The sequence below is a fragment of the Lepidochelys kempii genome, chromosome 1 (assembly GCF_965140285.1).
Source record: "Lepidochelys kempii isolate rLepKem1 chromosome 1, rLepKem1.hap1, whole genome shotgun sequence".
Classification (NCBI taxonomy): Eukaryota; Metazoa; Chordata; order Testudines; family Cheloniidae; genus Lepidochelys; species Lepidochelys kempii.
Window position 1 is genome coordinate 28,678,114 of NC_136380.1, and position 22,910 is coordinate 28,701,023.

General features: G+C 40.5%; 1 protein-coding gene across 1 annotated transcript in view; it reads right to left on the bottom strand.

The window, feature by feature from the left end:
* Positions 1 to 22,910, bottom strand: part of MRE11 (MRE11 double strand break repair nuclease) — a 50,035-nt gene that overhangs the window by 18,919 nt on the left and 8,206 nt on the right. The window contains exons 6-13 of the mRNA XM_073337399.1: positions 21,360 to 21,474; positions 19,585 to 19,770; positions 18,894 to 19,065; positions 18,257 to 18,337; positions 17,607 to 17,733; positions 14,464 to 14,567; positions 4,432 to 4,605; positions 2,037 to 2,099 (exon numbers count right to left, since the gene is read on the bottom strand). Of these exons, the coding sequence (XP_073193500.1) occupies positions 2,037 to 2,099; positions 4,432 to 4,605; positions 14,464 to 14,567; positions 17,607 to 17,733; positions 18,257 to 18,337; positions 18,894 to 19,065; positions 19,585 to 19,770; positions 21,360 to 21,474 (1,022 nt within the window). The remainder of the gene's footprint in view (positions 1 to 2,036; positions 2,100 to 4,431; positions 4,606 to 14,463; positions 14,568 to 17,606; positions 17,734 to 18,256; positions 18,338 to 18,893; positions 19,066 to 19,584; positions 19,771 to 21,359; positions 21,475 to 22,910) is intronic.

A 22,910-nucleotide genomic window follows, 5' to 3' on the forward strand; every position in this document is an offset into this window, starting at 1 on the left:
TTTCTAGATTTCCACAAGCCCCTGTCTGCACAGTGATCCCCTGGTCCATATTCCCATTTGTAGTTTAGACATGAACTTAAATCATAGTTTAACCACACAGAGGACATAGGTGCTATTATTATTGTTGTTATAATTAAGGGACTTTAAGTCCCTTACTGACTTTCACTGAGACTTAGGAGCCTAAGTCATTTAGACAGTTTTGAAAATTTGATCCAGAGACAGTCCAGGGCATAAGAACATAACTAACTTCCCATCTACACTATAAATTTGAACCATATGAGGCAAAAGGGCCTCCTGACTAGGTAGTATTTGTAATTTTCACCTCACTAATCTGAAACACAGCTTTAAGCTAGAGTTCAGCACTGCTTATTGAAAGGACCTGTCTACACAAAAACTTTAGTTAATGGCAAGCTGCGGTATAAATCTACCCCACACTAGCCTGCCACACACTAAGTATCTGTGTGGACCCTACTGCCTTTCACCGGGGAACTTTTAGTGCCCTTTACTCCTGTTTCAAAGCAGGATAGATCAAAGCACATATGAGGGAACTTTTAGCACACGACAGCCTAGTGTGGAGATTTACACCCTGGCTTGCTGAAAACTAAGTGCTGATTTTGACACGCCCAGAGTTTGCCAATCACATCTAATTCTATGGTGGTGAACCCGAATATACATTGCTCAAGTAGACATTTTCCTCCTTATAGATAAATGGACATTAGATTCTGAACAGCTTTGCAGGAGGACTGAAGAAAAATTGAGGAACTCTCTCCTTCACTTCCAATACTCCAGAATGGACCACCTCAGAAAAAAACAACCCAAATCCATTACATGCTCCCACACACTGGAAGAAAGGAAAAAAAAATCAGGAAATCTACTCGTTCTTTTTTTAAATTATTCATATTCTGGGACCAACCTGACTACAAACACTATGAACATTAGACTCAGACATCTGCCTGAAATGTAGTTCATCAATAGGGACATTAATTCACTGCTTCTGGGACTGCTCAGGCACTGCTAACTTTGGGTTGAAAATTTGCAATTGCTTGTCTAAATCTTATGGATCCGAGGTTGGTTTTTTTGGCAGAGCTGTCTCCCAAATGATACCAGTCATATGGATGACTGGGCAGTGGCTCCAGTTAGGCCATTTATTTTGTGCTCTGTCTCTCATAAATATACCCTGCATAAATGGACTATTAAATACTTTACTCTGGACTTTTGAATACATTCTATGCTTCAATATGTCTCCCTAGATATACAGCACGAGGCTGCTGCCAAAAGACAGAACAGAAACCCGGTATCCTTTTGTCAAACAAAAAAATCCACAGTAATTGCAAAACCACTTACATAAAGGTCAATTTAATAGATTCTGGGACTTCACTTATTAGGAGTCTTAATATAGGTTTTATGCGTGGGATTATGTCCCACAATTATGTACCAGGAAGAGAGTCCACATAAGCAAATTATACATAGCAAAGTGGATATTTATGTTTGAATTTCTTCACGATTTGCATAATTTTTGATAGTTGCTTAGTTATTCTGCAATTTATTGACACGTTCTTGTGTCTTCTACAATGAAACTGTTTGTTTTGACCCAGATGAATAGCGATATAATCTGGGATTTTTACCTTTTAAAAATAAACTGTAGTGACTTTATAATGTAGAGAAAAACAAAAAAATTTGTTATTTGTAATCTAAAGAGAACTGTAAACCGGACATCCAAATTCAGAATGTTTTTTGTTTGACTTTTAAACCAGAAGCATGCTGTGACTTTGAGGGCATATCATACACAAGGATATTTTCAGGTGATTTGCAATTCTGCATCCCACACAAGACCTTGTGGGATCTCTCTCTTTCACAGAAATCAACAAAACTTGCCACAGAATTCTCTCATCCTTCTTGAACAATTAGGCCTGGGTGATACAGAATGTATCTATTATTTATTCTATTATACATTAATAGAAGACAACAGTGCTCCACTCATGCAACATCAATAAAGACACATTCTACACCTTACATTTCTGTTTTAGGGGAATTACCTCACGAACTTCTTCCTCTTCCTCTTCAATATTTTCTTTTCTGGTCTCCCTAAATTTTCGCACCTAGATCACAGTAATATAAAATATAAGACCAAATTAATAGTCTGGACTGTACAATACCTGAAGACACAAAAATTCCAAGAAAAAAGTGTTCCTGTTTTAATAGCTTAGTGGTGAACTTAGATTTTTAGAGAAATCAACTGAATGTCTGTTATTTTACTGGATTTGTTTTGAACAGAAATAGAATGGTATTATCACTATTGAACGCTTTACCAGGAAGGCTTTTCTGACTGTAAAGAGCAACAATTATATTACCAGGTACAAACAATACATTTGAGATATGTTTGTAATAGGATGAGTCCAGAATACACAAGAGATATAGAGACACCTCTTTTTGAGAAGCAAAATAAAAAATCATTAAGTAATGTAGAATAGTTTAACCTAGTCCACTCCTAGTAAAAAGAAATCACCACCAGAGATTGAAGGCTCGACGTAGGTCTGTATCCCCACTACTACTTATTGGCACCATTAGATAGTAGAGCATGCCAGCAACGGGCATCTGCAGAAAAAATCATGGGGCTGGTGCTCTTCTCACATTCGATCTAGCGTGAGAACAAAGGAAGCCCAACAACATGTTCAAAATCCATAGGAGGCAGGAAGGCCAACGCTGCATGCAGCCCATGAATCTCACATTTCATGGGATGTGAGCCAGTGCAATAAAGCTCAGCACTGGCTGAAAACGTGCTTGATATGGGGTAGAAAGGAAAGGAGATGCATTACTTTAGATGGAATATACAGGCAAAAGGCATTACCATAACATAGTCACTATCTAACATTAAACAATGTTAAACAAGGTCTGGGCCTTAAGATACAGAGACCTCAGCTTGTTTAGCACCATGACAAATACTCTATTAAAAATCCTTTTACCTTTTTATTAAAGATACAAAAAAGAAGGGAAAACAGTTAAAGCAACTGAAATGTAAAGTATTCCATTTTAACAGCATCTCTTGTTCTATTTCCCTTTAGCTGTAAACTGTTTTTAGATGGAAAAAAGCCCCATTGTTTGACAGTCTTTTAGAATGTTAAAGATGGTAATAAATGTTATCCCACATAGTGTTTGGCTTTCAGTTGGAGCTGGTAGAGGTGATGATGTCATCTGAGTTCCTCTTTCTTTGTCCTGTTTTGGTCAGGACACCTTTCAGGACCATGATAATGAAGCCCTGGGGTCCCAGAAAACACATGGGGTAGCAGCCATGATGGTGAAACTCAGTTGCCATAGCTTCTGTTTGTTTTTCCCTCCAGTTTTTCTTTTTTCATTCCCCACAAAATCTCTTTCATTTAAGGATCCAAAAAGGGTAGAATTGCCCATCCTCTTGTTATTTTAATCTACTAATTAGGGCTAATATGTGGTATACCAGTTTTGGCTCATTAACTTCTGGCTCCACATCTCCTGTTGTTAGCAAGCATAATTTTAACACAGTCTTTAAATTATATCGACTTAGCCTTTTTGTTAAAGCTAATTGAGTTATTTGGTCTTCCTTTCCTACCTTTTCCTATCAACATTTATTATTATATGCTATTGTAACATCTTATGAACTTTTACATACTTGAATTGTGAACTCAGCTGTAAGAAGTAAGTCTGGAAGCTCAAAGGTCACAACATGTGCAAAGTGTAAAAGTAACAGAGAATGGGCAATAGAGCAACGAGAGGTAGTGGGATATGAAGAAATACAGTAGACCCCAGAGAAAGCATGGGTAGAGGTCAGGAATAAAGAGGAAAAATAAAAGTGAAGGTAAGGAGGAGGTGAAAGAGAGAAAGGAAAAAATGGAAAGAGAAAACTTGCATCACAGAATATACATCTAGACCCACTGCTCTGTTTACAGTAAAAAGTTTAAATTCAAACTAGTCATCAAGCTGCTACTGTTTTAACCAATGGCCATATTCACCATTGGCATGAGCAAGTGCAATCCAAAGATGACTGATAAACATCAGTGGTCAATTTGGTCCCAAGTCTTAAAAGGCAAACTAAACATTTGTGTCTACCAATATGTGTCAGTATGTATGTTATCTCAGTCAGAGTTTGTGCAGAGCTTAACTTGTAGGCCACATATACTTAAAAACTGACAGACTGTGTACACGTAAGATCCTATTATGATCCACTAAGATGAAGTAGGAAGCAACATATCAAACTAAAAGATACAATTTTAAAAACAGATTAAGCAGCTTTTAAGTAATATATTTAATTTTTGTGTGTGTTCATGAATGTGAACCACTGAGGGGACTGGCTAGAGGCAGGTGTTGTGCAAGCTTCAAAATACTTACAAAGCTGTCAACAATCTTGAGCTACAACCTAGGCTTCTCCTAACCAGAAGGACTGAGTAATTTGGTACTAACCTCCTCATCTATTTTTGCCTCCTCTGCATCGGTGTGACGTTCCTTAAGAAACCTCTGAGTTTTTTCTAATTGAAATTTCACCAACTCTTCTATAGCATCTTTCTCTTCTTTGTCAACAAATTCCTGCACTGCTTCACCCATGCCTCTTTCAGTCAAGAGTGAAAGCTGTACTTTCTGTAAGCGATAGAGAGGGAGGGGGGGAAAGGTTAAAACAAAAACCAAGACAAAAAACTTCCCTCAAACAGCAATATATATCCCAGAGTATTACAGTCATATTATTCTTCAGAAAAGAGAAATACACAAAAATATTTTAAGATGTTAGTCAAAGAATTGGATAACATCAGGAAAAGGTAACAGGAGATTCTTTCTAGTCAAGAACCTTTAGCATTAAAGGATTAATGTATTATGTAAAACAAATTAAGGATCAATTAAGCTAAAAAGCATTATGATTAGTGATGGAAGAAAAGAGTAAAATTCATCTCACAAATGAATCATTTAAATAGAAGAATTGATAATGTTATGGCTGTTCTGAATGCAAGAATCAATGGACTTTGGAGACATCAAACCTTTCAGCCACTCTTACTTGCTTAGCACAGTGCTTTTGTAGGGCCTCCAGCACACAAACTTTATTGATGAGAGTTAGGTCCATGCCTTTGGAAGCCATGGCACACAGCAGAAGCACTTAGCTGCACATGTTCAGAGCCTGAAAGTTAATTATAGGATCGACCTCTCCTCTAAAAAAGTTGCTACTAAGTGTTATACCTGTGGTTAATATCCGAATCCTATTAACATTAATATTAATGGGACAGATTGGTTCCTGGCAATATGTTTCCATTAACCGGAAGCAGTTATTCTCAGGATTTCTATAAAGCAGAATCTATTATATTTATATTAAAGTTATTTCATATCGAGAAAGCAGTAAAAATTATAGGACAGGTAATATTGTGTTCTGAATGATCAATAGCTCCTAACACTGGAAGTTTGTAATTTCTGTAACCAATAGTAATTCCTACTAGTTATGTCATGCCAGGATAGTGCTACAGCTGTTGATTAAACCAAAATGTAGAAATTACTAATGTTATTTTGCAATATTCTTTTTTCAGAGTAGCCAGATCTTCAAAGCAAGGATACTGACATTTGAATAGCATGCTCTCTTTAGTCTGTGATAATACAGCACCAACACTCTACTCGGGAACATTATATATACTTAATTTATTTTCCAATCTTCCAGCTGTCGCTTAAGGTGCTATTTTATAAAAAGAGTTATGTCAGAAGCAGTGGAGCCTTTTCTCCTGAGAAACAGTTAAATTAAATACACTTGAAAAAAAAATCCTTTTTAGCTATTAAAATTAACTGTTAGTCCCCATGAAGCAAATGCACCAGCATTACACTTAGAACTGTCTTTATTTTTTTAAGGAAGTATTATTTTTGACAGTCAGTAAATTCGTATATAAATGTATTAACAGGAAATCTGTCACAAAATTCTGTCACAAAATGGAAAAGCTATTACTGGTTTCAGAGTAACAGCCGTGTTAGTCTGTATTCGCAAAAAGAAAAGGAGTACTTGTGGCACCTTAGAGACTAACCAATTTATCTGAGCATAAGCTTTCATGAGCTACATCTCACTTCATTGGATGCATACTGTGGAAAGTATAGAAGATCTTTTTATACACACAAAGCATGAAAAAATGGGTGTTTACCACTACAAAAGGTTTTCTCTCCCCACACCCCACTCTCCTGCTGGTAATAGCTTATCTAAAGTGATCACTCTCCTTACAATGTGTATCATAAGCTGATATATGATACACATTGTAAGGAGAGTGATCACTTTAGATAAGCTATTACCAGCAGGAGAGTAGGGTGGGGGGAGAGAAAACCTTTTGTAGTGGTAAACACCCATTTTTTCATGCTTTGTGTGTATAAAAAGATCTTCTATACTTTCCACAGTATGCATCCGATGAAGTGAGCTGTAGCTCACGAAAGCTTAAGCTATTACTGTAATTAAAGAAAACTAATGCAATAGCAAGCTGTTATAACAGGACATTAAAAACTTCCAACACTGTGATAAATACAGAATACTGAATCCTTTTTCTTTCATTTCATAACATTTTGAGAGAGTACCCTGTGCCTACTTGAATTAACACCACTGGGAGTCTCTAAAGACCCAAGTCCTGCAAACTCCTCAGCATTTCATAGAATCAGGACATATGGGCCTAATTCTGCCAACTCTTACTCATATTCACATCAGTGGAACTATTTTCCTAAGTTTTATACACACCAATGTCATCTGAAAATAGAAAGTGTAAAGCATTAGCATCTTAGCCCTGGTCTACACTAGGAGTTGAGGTCGAATTTAGCAGTGTTAAATTGATTTAACCCTGCACCCGTCCACACAACAAAGCCCTTTTTTTCCCCGACTTAAAAGGACTCTTAAAATCGATTTCTTTACTCCACTCCCGACAAGGCGATCAGCGCTGAAATCGGCCTTGCCAGGTCGAATTTGTGGTACTGTGGATGCAATTAGATGGTATTGGCCTCTGGGAGCTATCCCAGAGTGCTCCACTGTGACCGCTCTGGACAGCACTCTCCACTCAGATGCACTGGCCAGGTAGACAGGAAAAGACCCGCAAACTTTTGAATCTCATTTCCTGTTTGGCCAGCGTGGCAAGCTGCAGGTGACCATGCAGAGCTCATCAGCAGAGGTGACCATGATGGAGTCCCAGAATTGCAAAAGAGCTCCAGCATGGACCGAATGGGAGGTACGGGATCTGATCACTGTATGGGGAGAGGAATCCGTGCTATCAGAACTCCATTCCAGTTTTCGAAATGCCAAAACATTTGTCAAAATCTCTCAGGACATGAAGGACAGAGGCCATAACAGGGACCCAAAGCAGTGCCGCGTGAAACTGAAGGAGCTGAGGCAAGCCTACCAGAAAACCAGAGAGGCGAACGGCCGCTCCGGGTCAGAGCCCCAAACATGCCACTTCTATGATGAGCTGCATGCCATTTTAGGGGGTTCAGCCACCACTACCCCAACAGTGTGCTTTGACTCCTTCAATGGAGAGGGAGACAACACGAAAGCAGGTTTGGGGAACGAGGAAGATGATGATGATGAGGTTGTAGATAGCTCACAGCAAGCAAGCGGAAAAACCAGTTTTCCCGACAGCCAGGAACTGTTTCTCACCCTGGACCTGGAGCCAGTACCCCCCGAACCCACCCAAGGCTGCCTCCCAGACCCGCCAGGCGGAGAAGGGACCTCTGGTGAGTGTACCTTTTTAAATAGTATACATGGTTTAAAAGCAAATGTGTTTAATGATTAATTTGCCCTGGCATTCACAGCCAGTACAGCTACAGAAAAAGTCTGTTAACATGTCTGGGGATGGAGCGGAAATCCTCCAGGGACATCTCCATAAAGCTCTCCTGGATGTATTCCCAAAGCCTTTGCAAAAGGTTTATGGGGAGGGCAGCCTTATTCCATCCACCATGGTAGGACACTTTACCATGCCAGGCCAGTAGCACGTAGTCGGGAATCATTGCAGAACAAAGCACTACAGCGTATGTTTGCTGGCTTTCAAACAACATCCGTTCTTTATCTCTGTGTTATCCTCAGGAGAGTGGTATCATTCATGGTCACCTGGTTGAAATAGGGTGCTTTTCTTAAGGGGACATTCAAAGGTGCCCGTTCTGCTGGGCTGTTTGCCTGTGGCTGAACAGAAATGTTTCCCACTGTCAGCCACAGGGAGGGGTGAGCCATGCGGTGGGGGGAGGCAAAATGCGACCTTGTAACAGAAAGCACTTGCTATGTATGTAATGTTAACAGCAAGGTTTACAGTGAAAGAGCGTACCCATTGTTCTATAAAATGTGTCTTTTTAAATACCACTGTCCCTTTTTTTCTCTCCACCAGTTGCATGTGTTTCAAGGATCACAGGATCTTCTCCTTCCCAGAGGCTAGTGAAGATTAGAAGGCGAAAAAAAAGCACTCGTGATGAAATGTTCTCTGAGCTCATGCTGTCCTCCCACACTGACAGAGCACAGACAAATGCGTGGAGGCAGACAATGTCAGAGTGCAGGAAAGCACAAAATGACCAGGAAGAGAGGTGGCGGGCTGAAGAGAGGGCTGAAGCTGCTACGTGGCGGCAGCATGATGAGAGAAGACAGGATTCAATGCTGAGGCTGCTGGAGGATCGAACTAATATGCTCCAGAGTATAGTTGAGCTGCAGAAAAGGCAGCTGGAGCACAGACCACCACTACAGCCCCTGTGTAACCAACTGCCCTCTTCCCCAAGTTCCGTAGCCTCCTTACCCAGACGCCCAAGAACGCGGTGGGGGGGCCTCCAGCCACTCCACCCCAGAGGATTGCCCAAGCAACAGAAGGCTGGCATTCAATAAGTTTTAAACTTTTACGAAGTGCCGTGTGGCCTTGTCCTTCCCTCCTCCACCACCCCACCCAGTGCTTCCCTTCTCCACCACCCCTCCTGGGCTACCTTGGCAGTTATCCCCCTATTTGTGTGATGAATTAATAAAGAATGCATGAATGAGAAGCAACAATGACTTTAATGCCTCTGCAAGTGGTGATCGAAGTGGGGAGGGGAGGGTGGTTAGCTTACAGGGAAGTAGAGTGAACCAAGGGCAGGGGAGGGGGGTTTCCATCAAGGAGAAACAAACAGAACTTTCACACCGTAGCCTGGCCAGTCATGAAACCGGTTTTCAAAGCTTCTCTGATGCGCACCGCGCCCTCCTGTGCTCTTCTGTCTCCCCCTTACTCTCACAGATATTGTGGAGCACACAGCAAGCAGTAATAACAATGGGAATATTGGTTTCGCTGAGGTCTAAATGAGTCAGTAAACTGCGCCAGCGCGCTTTTAAACATCCAAATGCACATTCTACCACCATTCTGCACTTGCTCAGCCTGTAGTCGAACAGCTCCTGACTACTGTCCAGGCTGCCTGTATGGCTTCATGAGCCAGGGCATTAAGGGGTAGGCTGGGTCCTTAAGGATAACTATAGGCATTTCAACATTCCCAACGGTTATTTTCTGGTCTGGGAAGAAAGTCCTTTCCTGCAGCTTTTGAAACAGACCAGAGTTCCTGAAGATGCGAGCGTCATGTACCTTTCCCGGCCATCCCACGTTGATGTTGGTGAAACGTCCCTTGTGATCCATCAGTGCTTGCAGCACTATTGAAAAGTACCCTTTGAGGTTTATGTACTCACCAGCTTGGTGCTCCGGTGCCAAGATAGGGAGATGGGTTCCGTCTATGGCCCCACCACAGTTAGGAATCCCATTGCAGCAAAGCCAACCACTATGACCTGCACATTTCTCAGGGTCACTACCCTTGATATCAGCAGATCTTTGATTGTGTTGGCTACTTGCATCACAGCAACCCCCACAGTAGATCTGCCCACTCCAAAATGATTCCCGACTGACCGGTAGCTGTCTGGCATTGCAAGCTTCCACAGGGATATTGCCACTCGCTTCTCAACTGTGAGGGCTGCTCTCATCTTGGTATTCTTGCGCCTCCATGAAGTGGAAAGCAAGTCACGAAGTTCCATGAAAGTGCCCTTACGCATGTGAAAGTTTCGCAGCCACTGGGTATCGTTCCAGATCTGCAACACTATGCGGTCCCACCAGTCTGTGCTTGTTTTCCGGGCCCAGAATCGGCATTCCATGGCATGAACCTGCCCCATTAGCACCATGATTCCCACATTGCCAGGGCCCGTGCTTTAAGAGAAGTCTGTGTACATGTCCTCATCACTCTCGTCACCGCGCTGATGTCGCCTACTTGCCCGGTTTCACTTTGCCAGGTTCTGGTGCTGCATATGCAGCTGGATAATGCGCATCGTGTTTAATGTGCTCCTAATTGCCAAAGTGATTTGAGCAGGCTCCATGCTTGCCGGGGTATGGCATCTGCACAGAAAAAAGGTGCGGAACGATTGTCTGCCATTGGTCTGACGGAGGGAGGGGCGACTGACAACATGGCTTACAGGGTTGGCTTACAGGGAATTAAAATCAACAAAAGGGGGTGGCTTTACATCAAGGAGAAAAAAAAAACCTGCCACACAGAATGGCCCCCTCAAGATTGAACTCAAAACCCTGGGTTTAGCAGGCCAATGCTCAACCCAATGCTCAACCCACTGAGCTATCCCTCCCCCCGGTATTTCAGGCAGGACTGAATCTCCATTAAACTTTTCAAGGTGCCCCTGACAGACCTCACCAAAACGATTGTTGGCCGTTGATATCACAGAGGGAGGGAGGAAAGGGGGGGAGAGCACATGAATACAAAATAAATCTGGTCTATTTCTTGTTTTGATCTACTCCATCTATCTTTTACATTTTTGGCTGGCAGCAGACGGTGCAATAGGACTACTAGCCATACTCATCTCCTGGCTGCTCGCCAAAAGCTGGTACAACAGGACTGCCGGAAGGACTAAAGAGAATGACCTGGTCGAGTCACTCCTATTTCAGTCCCTGCGCCCATGTCTGCCCAGGCCCTCCTGACCGACCTTACCAAGGCGGCCAGGAGCACCTCGGACATGATGACGATGATGGTTATCAGGCCTACTGCACCGTCTGCTGCCACAAGGCAATGGGTTGCTGTTGCTGTGTAGCAGTGCATTACCACGTCTGCCAGCACCCAGGAGACGTACGGTGACAGTGAGCTGAGCGGGCTCCATGCTTGCTGTGGTATGGCGTCTGCACAGGTAACTCAGGAAAAAAGGCGTGAAACGATTGTCTGCCGTTGCTTTCACGGAGGGAGGGCCTGACGACATGCACCCAGAACCACCCGCGACAACGTTTTTGCCCCATCAGGCATTGGGATCTCAACCCATAATTCCAATGGGTGGCGGAGACTGCGGGAACTGTGGGATAGCTACCCACAGTGCAACGCTCCAGAAGTCGACACTAGCCTCGGTACTGTGGAAGCACTCCACCAAGTTACTGCACCTAATGCACTTAGAGCATTTTGTGTGGGGACATACACAATCGACTATATAAAAACGATTTATAAAAAAACCGACTTCTATAAATTCGACCTAATTTTGTAGCGTAGACATACCCATAGTAAGAGTTTCTGACCTAATGCAACTTATAGTTTGGACATGAGCGAAGGGGAATAAAAGCGGCTTTATTAACCATGTTATTTTTCTTCAAAATCTGGTAAAGTGATTAGCTTGACTGTGCCTAATTTAGAGTACATTCTTAATATTTAATTAGTTCAAAAAATGTTGAATCCAAAGTGGATATTATTAGGGCTGTCGATTAATCACAGTTAACTCACGCGATTAACTCAAAAAAATTAATCACAATTAATCGTGGTTTTAATCACACTGTTAAACAATAGAATACCAATTGAAATTTATTAAATATTTTGCATGTTTTTCTACATTTTCATATATATTGTATTCTGTGTTGTAACTGAAATCAAAGTGTATATTATTTTTGATTACAAATATTTGCACTGTAAAAATGCTAAACAAAAGAAATAGTATTTTTCAATTCACCTCATACAAGTACGGTACTGCAATCTCTGTCATGGAAGTGCAACTTACAAATGTAGATTTTTTTTTTGTTACATAACTGCACTCGAAACCAAAACAATGTAAAACTTCAGAGCCTACAAGTCCACTCAGTCCTACTTCTTGTTCAGCCAATCGCTAAGTCAAACAAGTTTGTTTACATTTACAGGAGATAATTCTGCCCTCTTCTTATTTACAATGTCACCAGAAAGTGAGAACAGGCATTTAAATTGCACTTTTGTAAACAGCACTGCAAGGTATTTACATGCCAGATATGCTAAACAATCATATGCCCCTTCGGCCACCATTCCAGAGGACATGCTTCCATGCTGATAACTCATTTTTTTAACAAGCGTAAATTAAATTTCTGACTGAACTCCTTGGGGGAGAATTGTATGTCCCCTGCTCTGTTTTACCCGCATTCTGCCATATATTTCATGTTATAGCAGTCTAGGATGATTCCCAGCACATGTTATTCATTAAGAACACTTTCACTGCAGATTTGACAAAACACAAAGAAGGTACCAATGTGAGATTTCTAAAAGATAGCTATAGCACTCACCCCAAGGTTTAAAAATCTGAAGTGCCATCCAAAATCGGAGAGGGAGGAGGTGTGAAGCATGCTTTTAGAAGTCTTAAAAGACTCTGATGCGTAAACTACAGAACCAACAAAAAAGAAAATCAATCTTCTACTTGTGGCATCTGACTCAGATAAAGAAAATGAACAAGTGTTGGACTGCACTGCTTTGGATTGTTATTGAGCAGAACCAGTCATCAGCATGGACGCACGTCTCCTAGACTGGTAGTTGAAGCATGAAGGGACATATGAATCTTTAGCGCATCGGGCACATAAATATCTTGCGACGCTGGCTACAACAGTGCCATGAGAATGCCTGTTCTCACTTTCAGGTGACATTGTAAACAAGAAGTGTTTACAATGTCAAAACTTGTTTGTCCGAGCGATTGGCTGAACAAAAAGTAGGACTGAGTGGACTTGCAGGATCTAAAACTTTACATTGTTTTATTTTTGAACGCATTTTGGGGTTTTTTTGTTGTTGTTTGTTTACACAATTCTACATTTGTAAGTTCAACTTTCATGATAAAGAGACTGCACTATAGTACTTGTATTAGGTGAATTGAAAAATATTATTTCTTTTGTTTTTTTTACAGTGCGAATATTTGTAATAAAAAATAAATAAAGTGAGCACTGTAGACTTTGCATTCTGTGTTGTAATTGAAATCAGTATATTTGAAAAGGCAGAAAACATCCAAAAATATTTAACTTTAGTGTATTCTATTATTGTTTAATCACATGATTAATTTTGTTAAACCGCACGACAACCCTACAATTTATACTCATTTCAGGTGGCTTAGATGGGGGAAGAGAGAAGAGGGAGAGAGAGAGAGAGAAAAGAATATGAATATATTACAGTAGCACTTAGGGACCTACGAACCAACAAACAAAAAAAGACAGTCTCTGCCCCAAAGAGCTTACAATCTAGTACAAGACAAGAGACGGATATAGATAGAATACAAGGAAACAACGAGCCAATACTGGTCAGCATGATAGGCTCAACACAGTGACTAACTGTTGTCAAGTTTTTTGTTGCCATCCTGGCAAAGGAGAATTTTGAGGAGGTTTTTGAAGGAGGATAAGTTGTTAGTTTTGCGGATGTTGACTGGGAGCTCCTCCCAAGCATGAGAGAAAACACGAAGTGGGAGATAGAGGTTGGTGCCACAGGCTGATCTGAAGCGAGAGAGAGTTAACATCTCAATAGCCAATAAGATATGATAGGTATGATGGGGATAGACCATGAAGGGCCTTGAAAATTAAGACAAGCAGCTTATGCTTGATGCAACAGAGAAGGGTGGGGAGCCAGTGGAGGGATGCAAACAGAGGGGCAACATGGTCAAAGCAACAGACTTGGAAAATGATCTCAGTAGCATCATTTTGACTGAGTAAGACAAGACTGCATTTGTCAAGACCAAAGAGAAAGATATTGATGATAAGAGCCTGGACAAGAATTTTAGCTGTGTGGATGGATTGAAAGCATATATCTTAGAGACGCTAAGCCTGTACATGAGCACGTAGAGAGCGAGATCTGAGTCAAACAGGACCCAGGTTATAGGCCTGAGTGACATGCAGGATGCTGGCACTGTCCACAGTGATCAAGAAAGGAAGTTGAGGGGCGGGAGGGAGAGTTTAGGAGCTCAGCTTAAGCCATGTGGAGCTTGAGCTGATAGCCAGACATCCACGAGGATGAGATGTCAGAGAGAGCGAGCAGATATTTCAGTTTGGATAGAAAGAGACAAGTGAGTTTTCAGTACAGAGAGGGTAACTGAATTTGTGTTTGCAGACGAGATTACCCAAAGATAAGATATAGAGCGAGACAAGAAAGGGCACAAAGGACAGAGCCCTGTCAAATCTCCACAGGGAAAAAACCCTATCACCATAGCAATCAAATGTGTGATTTCATAAATGCACCCAGGACTTAAAAACACAACAATGAAGTTACCTGCTCTGCTGTCTGGAAATATTGCTTCACAAGGTCTTCCACTCTCAGGGTTGTTCCCTCCGAAGCAGGTCTTCGAGTGAGCTTTTCAAAATTAATCTCATCTTCTAGAAAAGATATATTAAAATAAGAACCTATTTTTGTCTTCATACATCAATTTAGGTGTTAAAAGCTACTAACATCACCCTGATTCATTATAATACAAAAGGTAATAAAAATTGAAACTTTGAAAATAGAAAAAAAGAGTACTTGTGGCACCTTAGAGACTAATCAATTTATTTGAGCACAAGCTTTTGTGAGCTACAGCTCACTTCATCAGATGCATTCAGTGGAAAATACAGTGAGAATGTTTTTATACACACAGACCATGAAAAAAAATGGGTGTTTATCACTACAAAAGGTTTTCTCTCCCCTCACCCCACTCTCCTGTTGGTAATAGCTTATCTAAAGTGATCACTCTCCTTACAATGTGTATGAAAATCAAGGTGGGCCATTTCCAGCACAAATCCAGGGTTTAACAAGAATGTCTGAGGAACAGTGCGGGGGGAGGGGGGGGAAATAAACAAGTGGAAATAGGTTACTTTTTACAATGACTCAACCACTCCCAGTCTCTGTTCAAGCCTAAGTTAATTGTATCCAATTTGCAAATTAATTCCAATTCAGCAGTCTCTCGTTGGAGTCTGTTTCTGAAGTTTTTCTGTTATAATGTGCCAGCAATGCCCCTTTGCCATGTACATTGGTCAAACTGGACAGTCTCTACGTAAAAGAATAAATGGACACAAATCAGATGTCAAGAATTATAACATTCATAAACCAGTCGGAGAACACTTCAATCTCTCTGGTCACTCGATTAGACATGAAAGTTGCGATATTACAACAGAAAAACTTCAGAAACAGACTCCAGGAGAGACTGCTGAATTGGAATTAATTTGCAAACTGGATACAATTAACTTAGGCTTGAATAGAGACTGGGAGTAGTTGAGTCATTATAAAAAGTAACCTATTTCCCCTTGTTTATTCCGCCCCCCTCCCCCCCCCGTTCCTCAGATGTTCTTGTTAAACCCTGGATTTGTGCTGGAAATGGCCCACCTTGATTATTTTTTTTTCATGGTCTGTGTGTATAAAAACATTCTCACTGTATTTTCCACTGAATGCATCTGATGAAGTGAGCTGTAGCTCACGAAAGCTTGTGCTCAAATAAATTGGTTAGTCTCTAAGGTGCCACAAGTACTCCTTTTCTTTTTGCGAATACAGACTAACACGGCTGTTACTCTGAAACCTGTCACTCTGATAGAAGACACCTGGTAATGGATCAAGGCAAATAGATCACACTATTCCACATCAAGCACTCTCATTCTTACTAAAACCAAAAAGAAAAACATGGCACCATTTCAGACTGGGATTTTAGGCAAAGATTTAGCTATTGGGTTTTCAGAGATGTCAAATATACCTCAGCAAATTTTTCCTACAACTTTTAGATGAACATGTACTAAGGAAATGAATGTAGCCAGGAAGGGAAGAGAGAAAAAGCTCTGATAGCCTCCATGTGTGCACTGACTTATAAAGAGTTAGGGAAGTTTGTATGTGGATAATAAAGCTATTTCCTACCCCAGTGGTACTCAGATGTTCTGAAGTCAGGACAAATCCCTTGTCAAATGGGTAAATGTGTTGACATGTCTCAAGGAAAGAAATCACTGAAAAACCCAACTCTCCAAAGTTTTCACAGTCCCTATGGATGCTTTTAAAATCATATAAGTACTGCTACTCTACCTCTTAATTTGTTCACTTTTTGAGAACCCAACTGTGATGCAATTTCATGCACAGTATTAAACACACAGTTCAGAAAGGTCCTCTGAGGCCTTTAAGTCACTTTCTGTAAACTGTTGAGAAAGGGTGCTCCTCTGAACACCAACAAAGAACACATACTCCTGCAAAAATTGTATGGATTTGGAAGGGTCCTTGCAGATTTCTATTGTTAGAGTCATGGTCCTTGGTCCATGTCTAGTTGGCAGCCGGTATCAAGTGGAGTGCCCCAAGGGTCGGTCCTGGGGCCGGTTTTGTTCAATATCTTCATAAATGATCTGGAGGATGGTGTGGATTGCACTCTCAGCAAATTTGCGGATGATACTAAACTGGGAGGAGTGGTAGATACGCTGGAGGGGAGGGATAGGATACAGAAGGACCTAGACAAATTGGAGGATTGGGCCAAAAGAAATATGATGAGGTTCAATAAGGATAAGTGCAGGGTCCTGCACTTAGGACGGAAGAACCCAATGCACAGCTACAGACTAGGGACCGAATGGCTAGACAGCAGTTCTGCGGAAAAGGACCTAGGGGTGACAGTGGACGAGAAGCTGGATATGAGTCAGCAGTGTGCCCTTGTTGCCAAGAAGGCCAATGGCATTTTGGGATGTATAAGTAGGGGCATAGCGAGCAGATCGAGGGACGTGATCGTTCCCCTCTATTCGACATTGGTGAGGCCTCATCTGGAGTACTGTGTCCAGTTTTGGGCCCCACACTTCAAGAAGGATGTGGATAAATTGGAGAGAGTCCAGCGAAGGGCAACAAAAATGATTAGGGGTCTGGAACACATGAGTTATGAGGAGAGGCTGAGGGAGCTGGGATTGTTTAGCCTGCAGAAGAGAAGAATGAGGGGGGATTTGATAGCTGCTTTCAACTACCTGAAAGGGGGTTCCAAAGAGGATGGCTCTAAACTGTTCTCAATGGTAGCAGATGACAGAACGAGGAGTAATGGTCTCAAGTTGCAGTGGGGGAGGTTTAGATTGGATATTAGGAAAAACTTTTTCACTAAGAGGGTGGTGAAACACTGGAATGCGTTACCTAGGGAGGTGGTAGAATCTCCTTCCTTAGAGGTTTTTAAGGTCAGGCTTGACAAAGCCCTGGCTGGGATGATTTAACTGGGAATTGGTCCTGCTTTGAGCAGGGGGTTGGACTAGATGACCTTCTGGGGTCCCTTCCAACCCTGATATTCTATGATTCTATAAGGTTCTAGGTGCTATGGTAAAGAAAATAGTAATACTGTCTCTGTTAATTACATATTTTACACAGATAGTGAACCCCTATATTAGTTTTAAAAGTTAAATACAATTCCCATGTTACTTTTAACTGACAAATTCTGTTTTTACCATTTTTCTCTTTTTGTTCACGATGTCTGAAAAAGTGTATAATGTCCTTTGGATTAGCTGTCCTTTCCATGAACTTCTGACTGAAACGATGAATACTGAATGGTTCAAAACCTCCACTGTAATCAACCTAAAATGAGAACGTCAATAGATGAAATTTGGAATAGAGGCAAGGAAACCAAGCACTTCAAATAGTCTAAGATGCATCAGTTTCTTTCTCGCTCTCTTTTATTTTTATTTTTTTAAATAAAAGTCTGAACAATGAGCCAGTCAGGTGCTAATGTTAACACCATACACTTAATTACCAATCCAGTCTCTCACGCCTATGTCTGGGAGTGCAGCAAAGGTAGCATGTATGCTTCTGTAAAGAACATCATCACATTTCTTAATAACTGATAACGCTTTCTATCCCACCAACCAATAAAGGAAGAGCTGTGACATGCACTGATGGGAATCCCATACAATTGCCTGCTGGAAAGTATTGATCATGCCAAAAAGGCTCAGGGTACATGTACGGTGAGGATGGGATTTAAAACAAACAAAATTTAAATTGTGTATGAGCAGATAAATTATTAAAAATAAAACTTGTAAAGAAATGTAGCATAAAGCAATCAAATCAACAAGAGTTTTAGAATAAAGCAACTAAGTCTTACTCGTAATCTTATGAGAGGTTTTTCTGGCTGGCGTGGATTTCCCAGACGCTCTCTTTCTGCGTTATCCAGCAGTGTTTCAACCTGAGTAGCACAAGCAGTAAGGGGGTAAATATAAAAGGTACTCTTCAGCAACTGTTACTTTCTCTGGTTGTAGCTACTTGGACCTTTCCAGCCATTGTCTAAAACTAAATGTGTTAGGGAGAAAAAAGTGTCAAATTAATAAAGAGCTTATGCACATATGCATAACAGATGGCAGAATTTGGCCAAAAATGTGTGAAACACAAATACCCAATCTCAACACAAAAAGACTGCGGTATTAGAATTAAGTTTCCTGTTAGTAGCTAACAAGTCTCCTCAGGTTTTCATTAGGTAGTTCAGTGTCATATCAAATATTATAAAGTTCTATACTATGTGAATACTTCAGTATTAGATACAATTGTGATCCTTCATTCGACTGGCGATTCTAAGGAAGGGAGGGGGTGGCCAGTATTGAGAGACAGAGTAATGAAGAGACTTTCCCCAGGCATCAGCATGTCAGTGGCATACATGGGGAGAAAATGAAGGTGTTCCAATTTCCAGTCCTACGCTAACCACAAGATCACGTTCCCTTCCTACAGTTCAAGTACAAGGCAGTTACCTTTTCCATACAGAATACTTGTACCGCTTGTGTTACTTTTGGATTGTCTGGATTAAAAATGTCTGGATGATCAGCAAGAACAATGTCCTCTATGTAGAAACTTCGTACGGTTTCAAGAGGAATCTTCTCCATATTCATTTTTTTGCCTTTAATGTGAAGTAAACCAATGTGCCTGGAATTAGATAAATAGTTTTTCAAATGAGGACAGACAAGTCACAGAATTCAGATCAAAACTTTGGTTAATGTCTCCTTCATTCTTACATTAACCCCACTGAAAATCCTTAAAGCAGTAAGAATGTGCTCAGAGCAGTACTTCAGGTCCTGCCTTCAGGACATTACACCTGTAAAGGCCAGATTACACCTAGTCATTACATGAGAGTGTGTGTACGTGTGGAAGTAGACAGGATGCAAGGAGCCCCTTCGTTTTTCCAGGCTAACTCCACCTAAGTGAACAGAGTTAAACCTACATACAAAGCTGAATTTAGCTTAAAGAAGCCAAGGCTACATTATCATAAAATACTGATTTTAACCTTTTGGCTGATTATATTATGTAATAAATTGTCAGACAGAACTACACTATATCCCAATACATTCCCTCATATTTAAATACATTTATCTTCTGGGTAGGAGATGTACTGCTCAACACAGCATGCAAGAAAAATGTTAGAACAAAGCTCAAGAAAACACACACTTTTTTATAGCTTCCCCTGGTGACAGAGAAGTAACCACTGAACTTCCGGGCTGAGACACATAGAAAAGTTGCTGTTCATTTCGGGTTGGAGCTATTTTACATTCATGTTCGTGACCCCAAATAACAAGGTCAATAAAGTCATCTAAAAACTGCTCTGGAATGTAATTGGTGGCTCCATGCTTACTCCTGTTTCAAAGAAAAGGAAGAGAATTAGAATAAAGTACAGTTTTGGCTGTTTTGTGGGAGCAGGGGTAGGGGGAGAGAACAGTGGTAAAGCACTAAATTTAAATAATAACCAATATTACAATTAAATTTGGTTTGCACTTTTACAACATTTGGCAATGCCTATATTTCATATGCACATGGACAATAAATACTCCTTCTTTACAATGTCCATGCACAGATAAGAGTTATTATCCAAATGCTGAGTTAAGAGAAATACTATTTCTCTTGGTTTTTAATAGAGGTTATTTTTCCTAACAAGTAAGAAGGTACTAAAAAACTCAAATATCATTTCTGTTCTAACATTAAGCTTATTTACTTCTGTTTTCTCCCTCTCTCAAGCTGTGGCTTTGATGTGGGCTCTTTCTCCTTTCACTTGGCTTGCATGCTCTTCACTTTTCCTCCACACGAACCTCTTTCCCATCTCTCAAACCTTTTTGTTACAGCCGCTGTTTAAAGAAAAAAATTCCTCCACTTCTCTCTTTTTAGGGTTAGTCCTAAATCCTTAATCCTCATTTCCCACTCCCCTTTACCTTTTTTCCTCTAAAATGGGGACCCAAAATTGACTCCTTCTATCCAGTTATTGCTGCTCCTTCAGCCAGCTGGATGGGGTCAATAATAAGCACTATCTGATGGTGCTCTCTCTACAACATTCCCAGACTTTTGCCTCCCCATCTTTTTCCTGAAAGTATCTGTAACACATTCACATACTCTTTCCTGAACAGACACAGACCAAAACTGATGAGAATGTTGTGATTTTCACTCTTTGCCTGCTAACATTTCTGGGAAATAACAGCTGCGGAACAGTACAGGCATGTACAATACTCTTGCCAAGGTAGATTTTTTAAATGTTGGAAAATGCAAAGGAAAACATGGGACTTGCAAACCCAACTCACTTACAGTTCTTGTGCCTTTCTCTACTATAATCAATCAGTGGCTGAGCTGTTATTCCAGTTATAACATGCAAATTTATAGACTCATATTTCTCCTCACACACATTGAAGTAATACAGAGTAGACAATTTACAGTTATTTTGTGACAAACTGCACCCTCTCCAGAAACCTAATTGCTGAGGCAGTGCTGTTTTCAACCTCCTTATTCTGTAATCAGATCAGCTGGACAGGGTTGTTACAGCAAGAACTGACATATTCCACTTTCTTGATGCACCTAATATCCAACAGTCTTAAGGCTAGTCTACACTGGCAGCATTTTAACGTGGCTCGTGTAATCGCGGCAGAGTGCTGGAAGAGAGCTCTCACAGCATTCTTAAAAACCACCTCGAGGGGCGTAGCTCCCAGCGCTGGTGCATTGTCTACACTGGCATTTTACAGCGCTGAAACTTGCTGCGCTCGGGGTGGAGGGGGTAGAGGGGGGCTCACACCCCCGAGCGAGAAAGTTGCAGTGCTGTAAATTGCCAGTGTTGACAAGCCCCAAGGTAGCAGGTGTCAGGTCATGAACCTAATTTTCCTACATAGCATTTTGAATATTTTTGTTGCACAAAACTGTACATCTACTTTGAAAAAAAAAAATCACAATCCAGTCAATATTGTTACCTGTTCTGATGAATTACAAACAAATTAAACCAATTATCCTCATCTTCCTTTGGTCTCAGCATGGTTACCTGCTTATTGACAAACATTCGATATAGCCTCTCATCTGGTATAGATCCTGGAATGTGCATGGCAAAATGTAAATCAGTGTTACTGTACAATAAATTACGTTTTTAATCAGCAAAAGCATGGAAGGTGAAGTTGTGTGGCAAGATTACACCTTATCTTTTGATTGTTAAAGAACCTTGAGGCACTAACACAGATTTGATCAAGGTGATTTTATTATTTATTATACTCTGTCTGTAAAACGGAGACTCAAACTTGAATTTTTTATTTATTTTTTTTTTAAAAAAAGGACTAAAGTTAAAATTAATTCCAGCAGGTATTACATTTGCCCTTGAGTCCCCCTGCCAATTATCAGGTTTTACAATGAAGTTTATTCTTTTTATATATATATCTATCAGGGCTGTCCATTAATCGCAGTTAACTCATGCGATTAATTGTGATTAATCTTTTTAATTGAGTTAATCGCTCTGTTAAACAATAGAATACCAACTGAAATTTCTTAAATATTTTTGGATGTTTTTCTACATTTTCAAATATATTGATTTCTTTTACAACACAGATGACAAAGTGTACAGTGCTCACTTTATATTATTTTTATTATAGATATTTGCACTATAAAAATGATAAGAGAAATAGTATTTTTCAATTCACCTCATACAAGTACTGTACTACAATCTCTTTATTGTGAAAGTGCAACTTAAAAAAAACAAACACATTTGTTTGTTACAATATAAAACTTCAGAGCCTTCCAAGTCCACTCAGTCCTACTTCTTGTTCAGCCAATCGCTAAGACAAACAAGTTTGTTTACATTTATACAGGAGATAATTCTGCCCTCTTCTTATTTACGTCACCTAAAAATGAGAACAGGCGTTCTCATGGCACTTTTGTAGCTGGCATTGCAAGGTATTTACATGCCAGATATGCTAAACATTCATATGTCCCTTCACGCTTTGGTCACCATTCCAGAGGACATGCTTCCATGCTCATGATGCTCGTTAAAAAAAAAAAAAAAAAAGAGAAAAAAAAACGTGTTTTTGTGACTGAATTCTTTGGGGAAGAATTGTATGTCTCCTCTTCTGTTTTACCTGCATTCTGCCATATATTTCATGTTACAGCAGTCTCGGATGATGACCACCCAGCACATTTTCGTTTTACGAACACTTTCACTGCAGATTTCACAAAACGCAAAGAAGGTACCAATGTGAGATTTCTAAGGATAGATACAGCACTCGACCCAAGATTTAAGAATCTGAAGTGCCTTCCAAAATCCAAGAGGGACGAGGTGCAGAAAATGCTTTCAGATGTCTGAAAAGAGCAACACTCTAATGTGGAAACTACAGAACCTGAACCACCAAAATAGAAAATAAACCCTTTGCTGGTGGCATCTGACTCAGATAACGAAAATGAACATGAGTTGGTCCGCTCTGCTTTGGATTGTTATCGAGCAGAACCCAACATCAGTATGGACGCATGTCCTCTGGAATGGT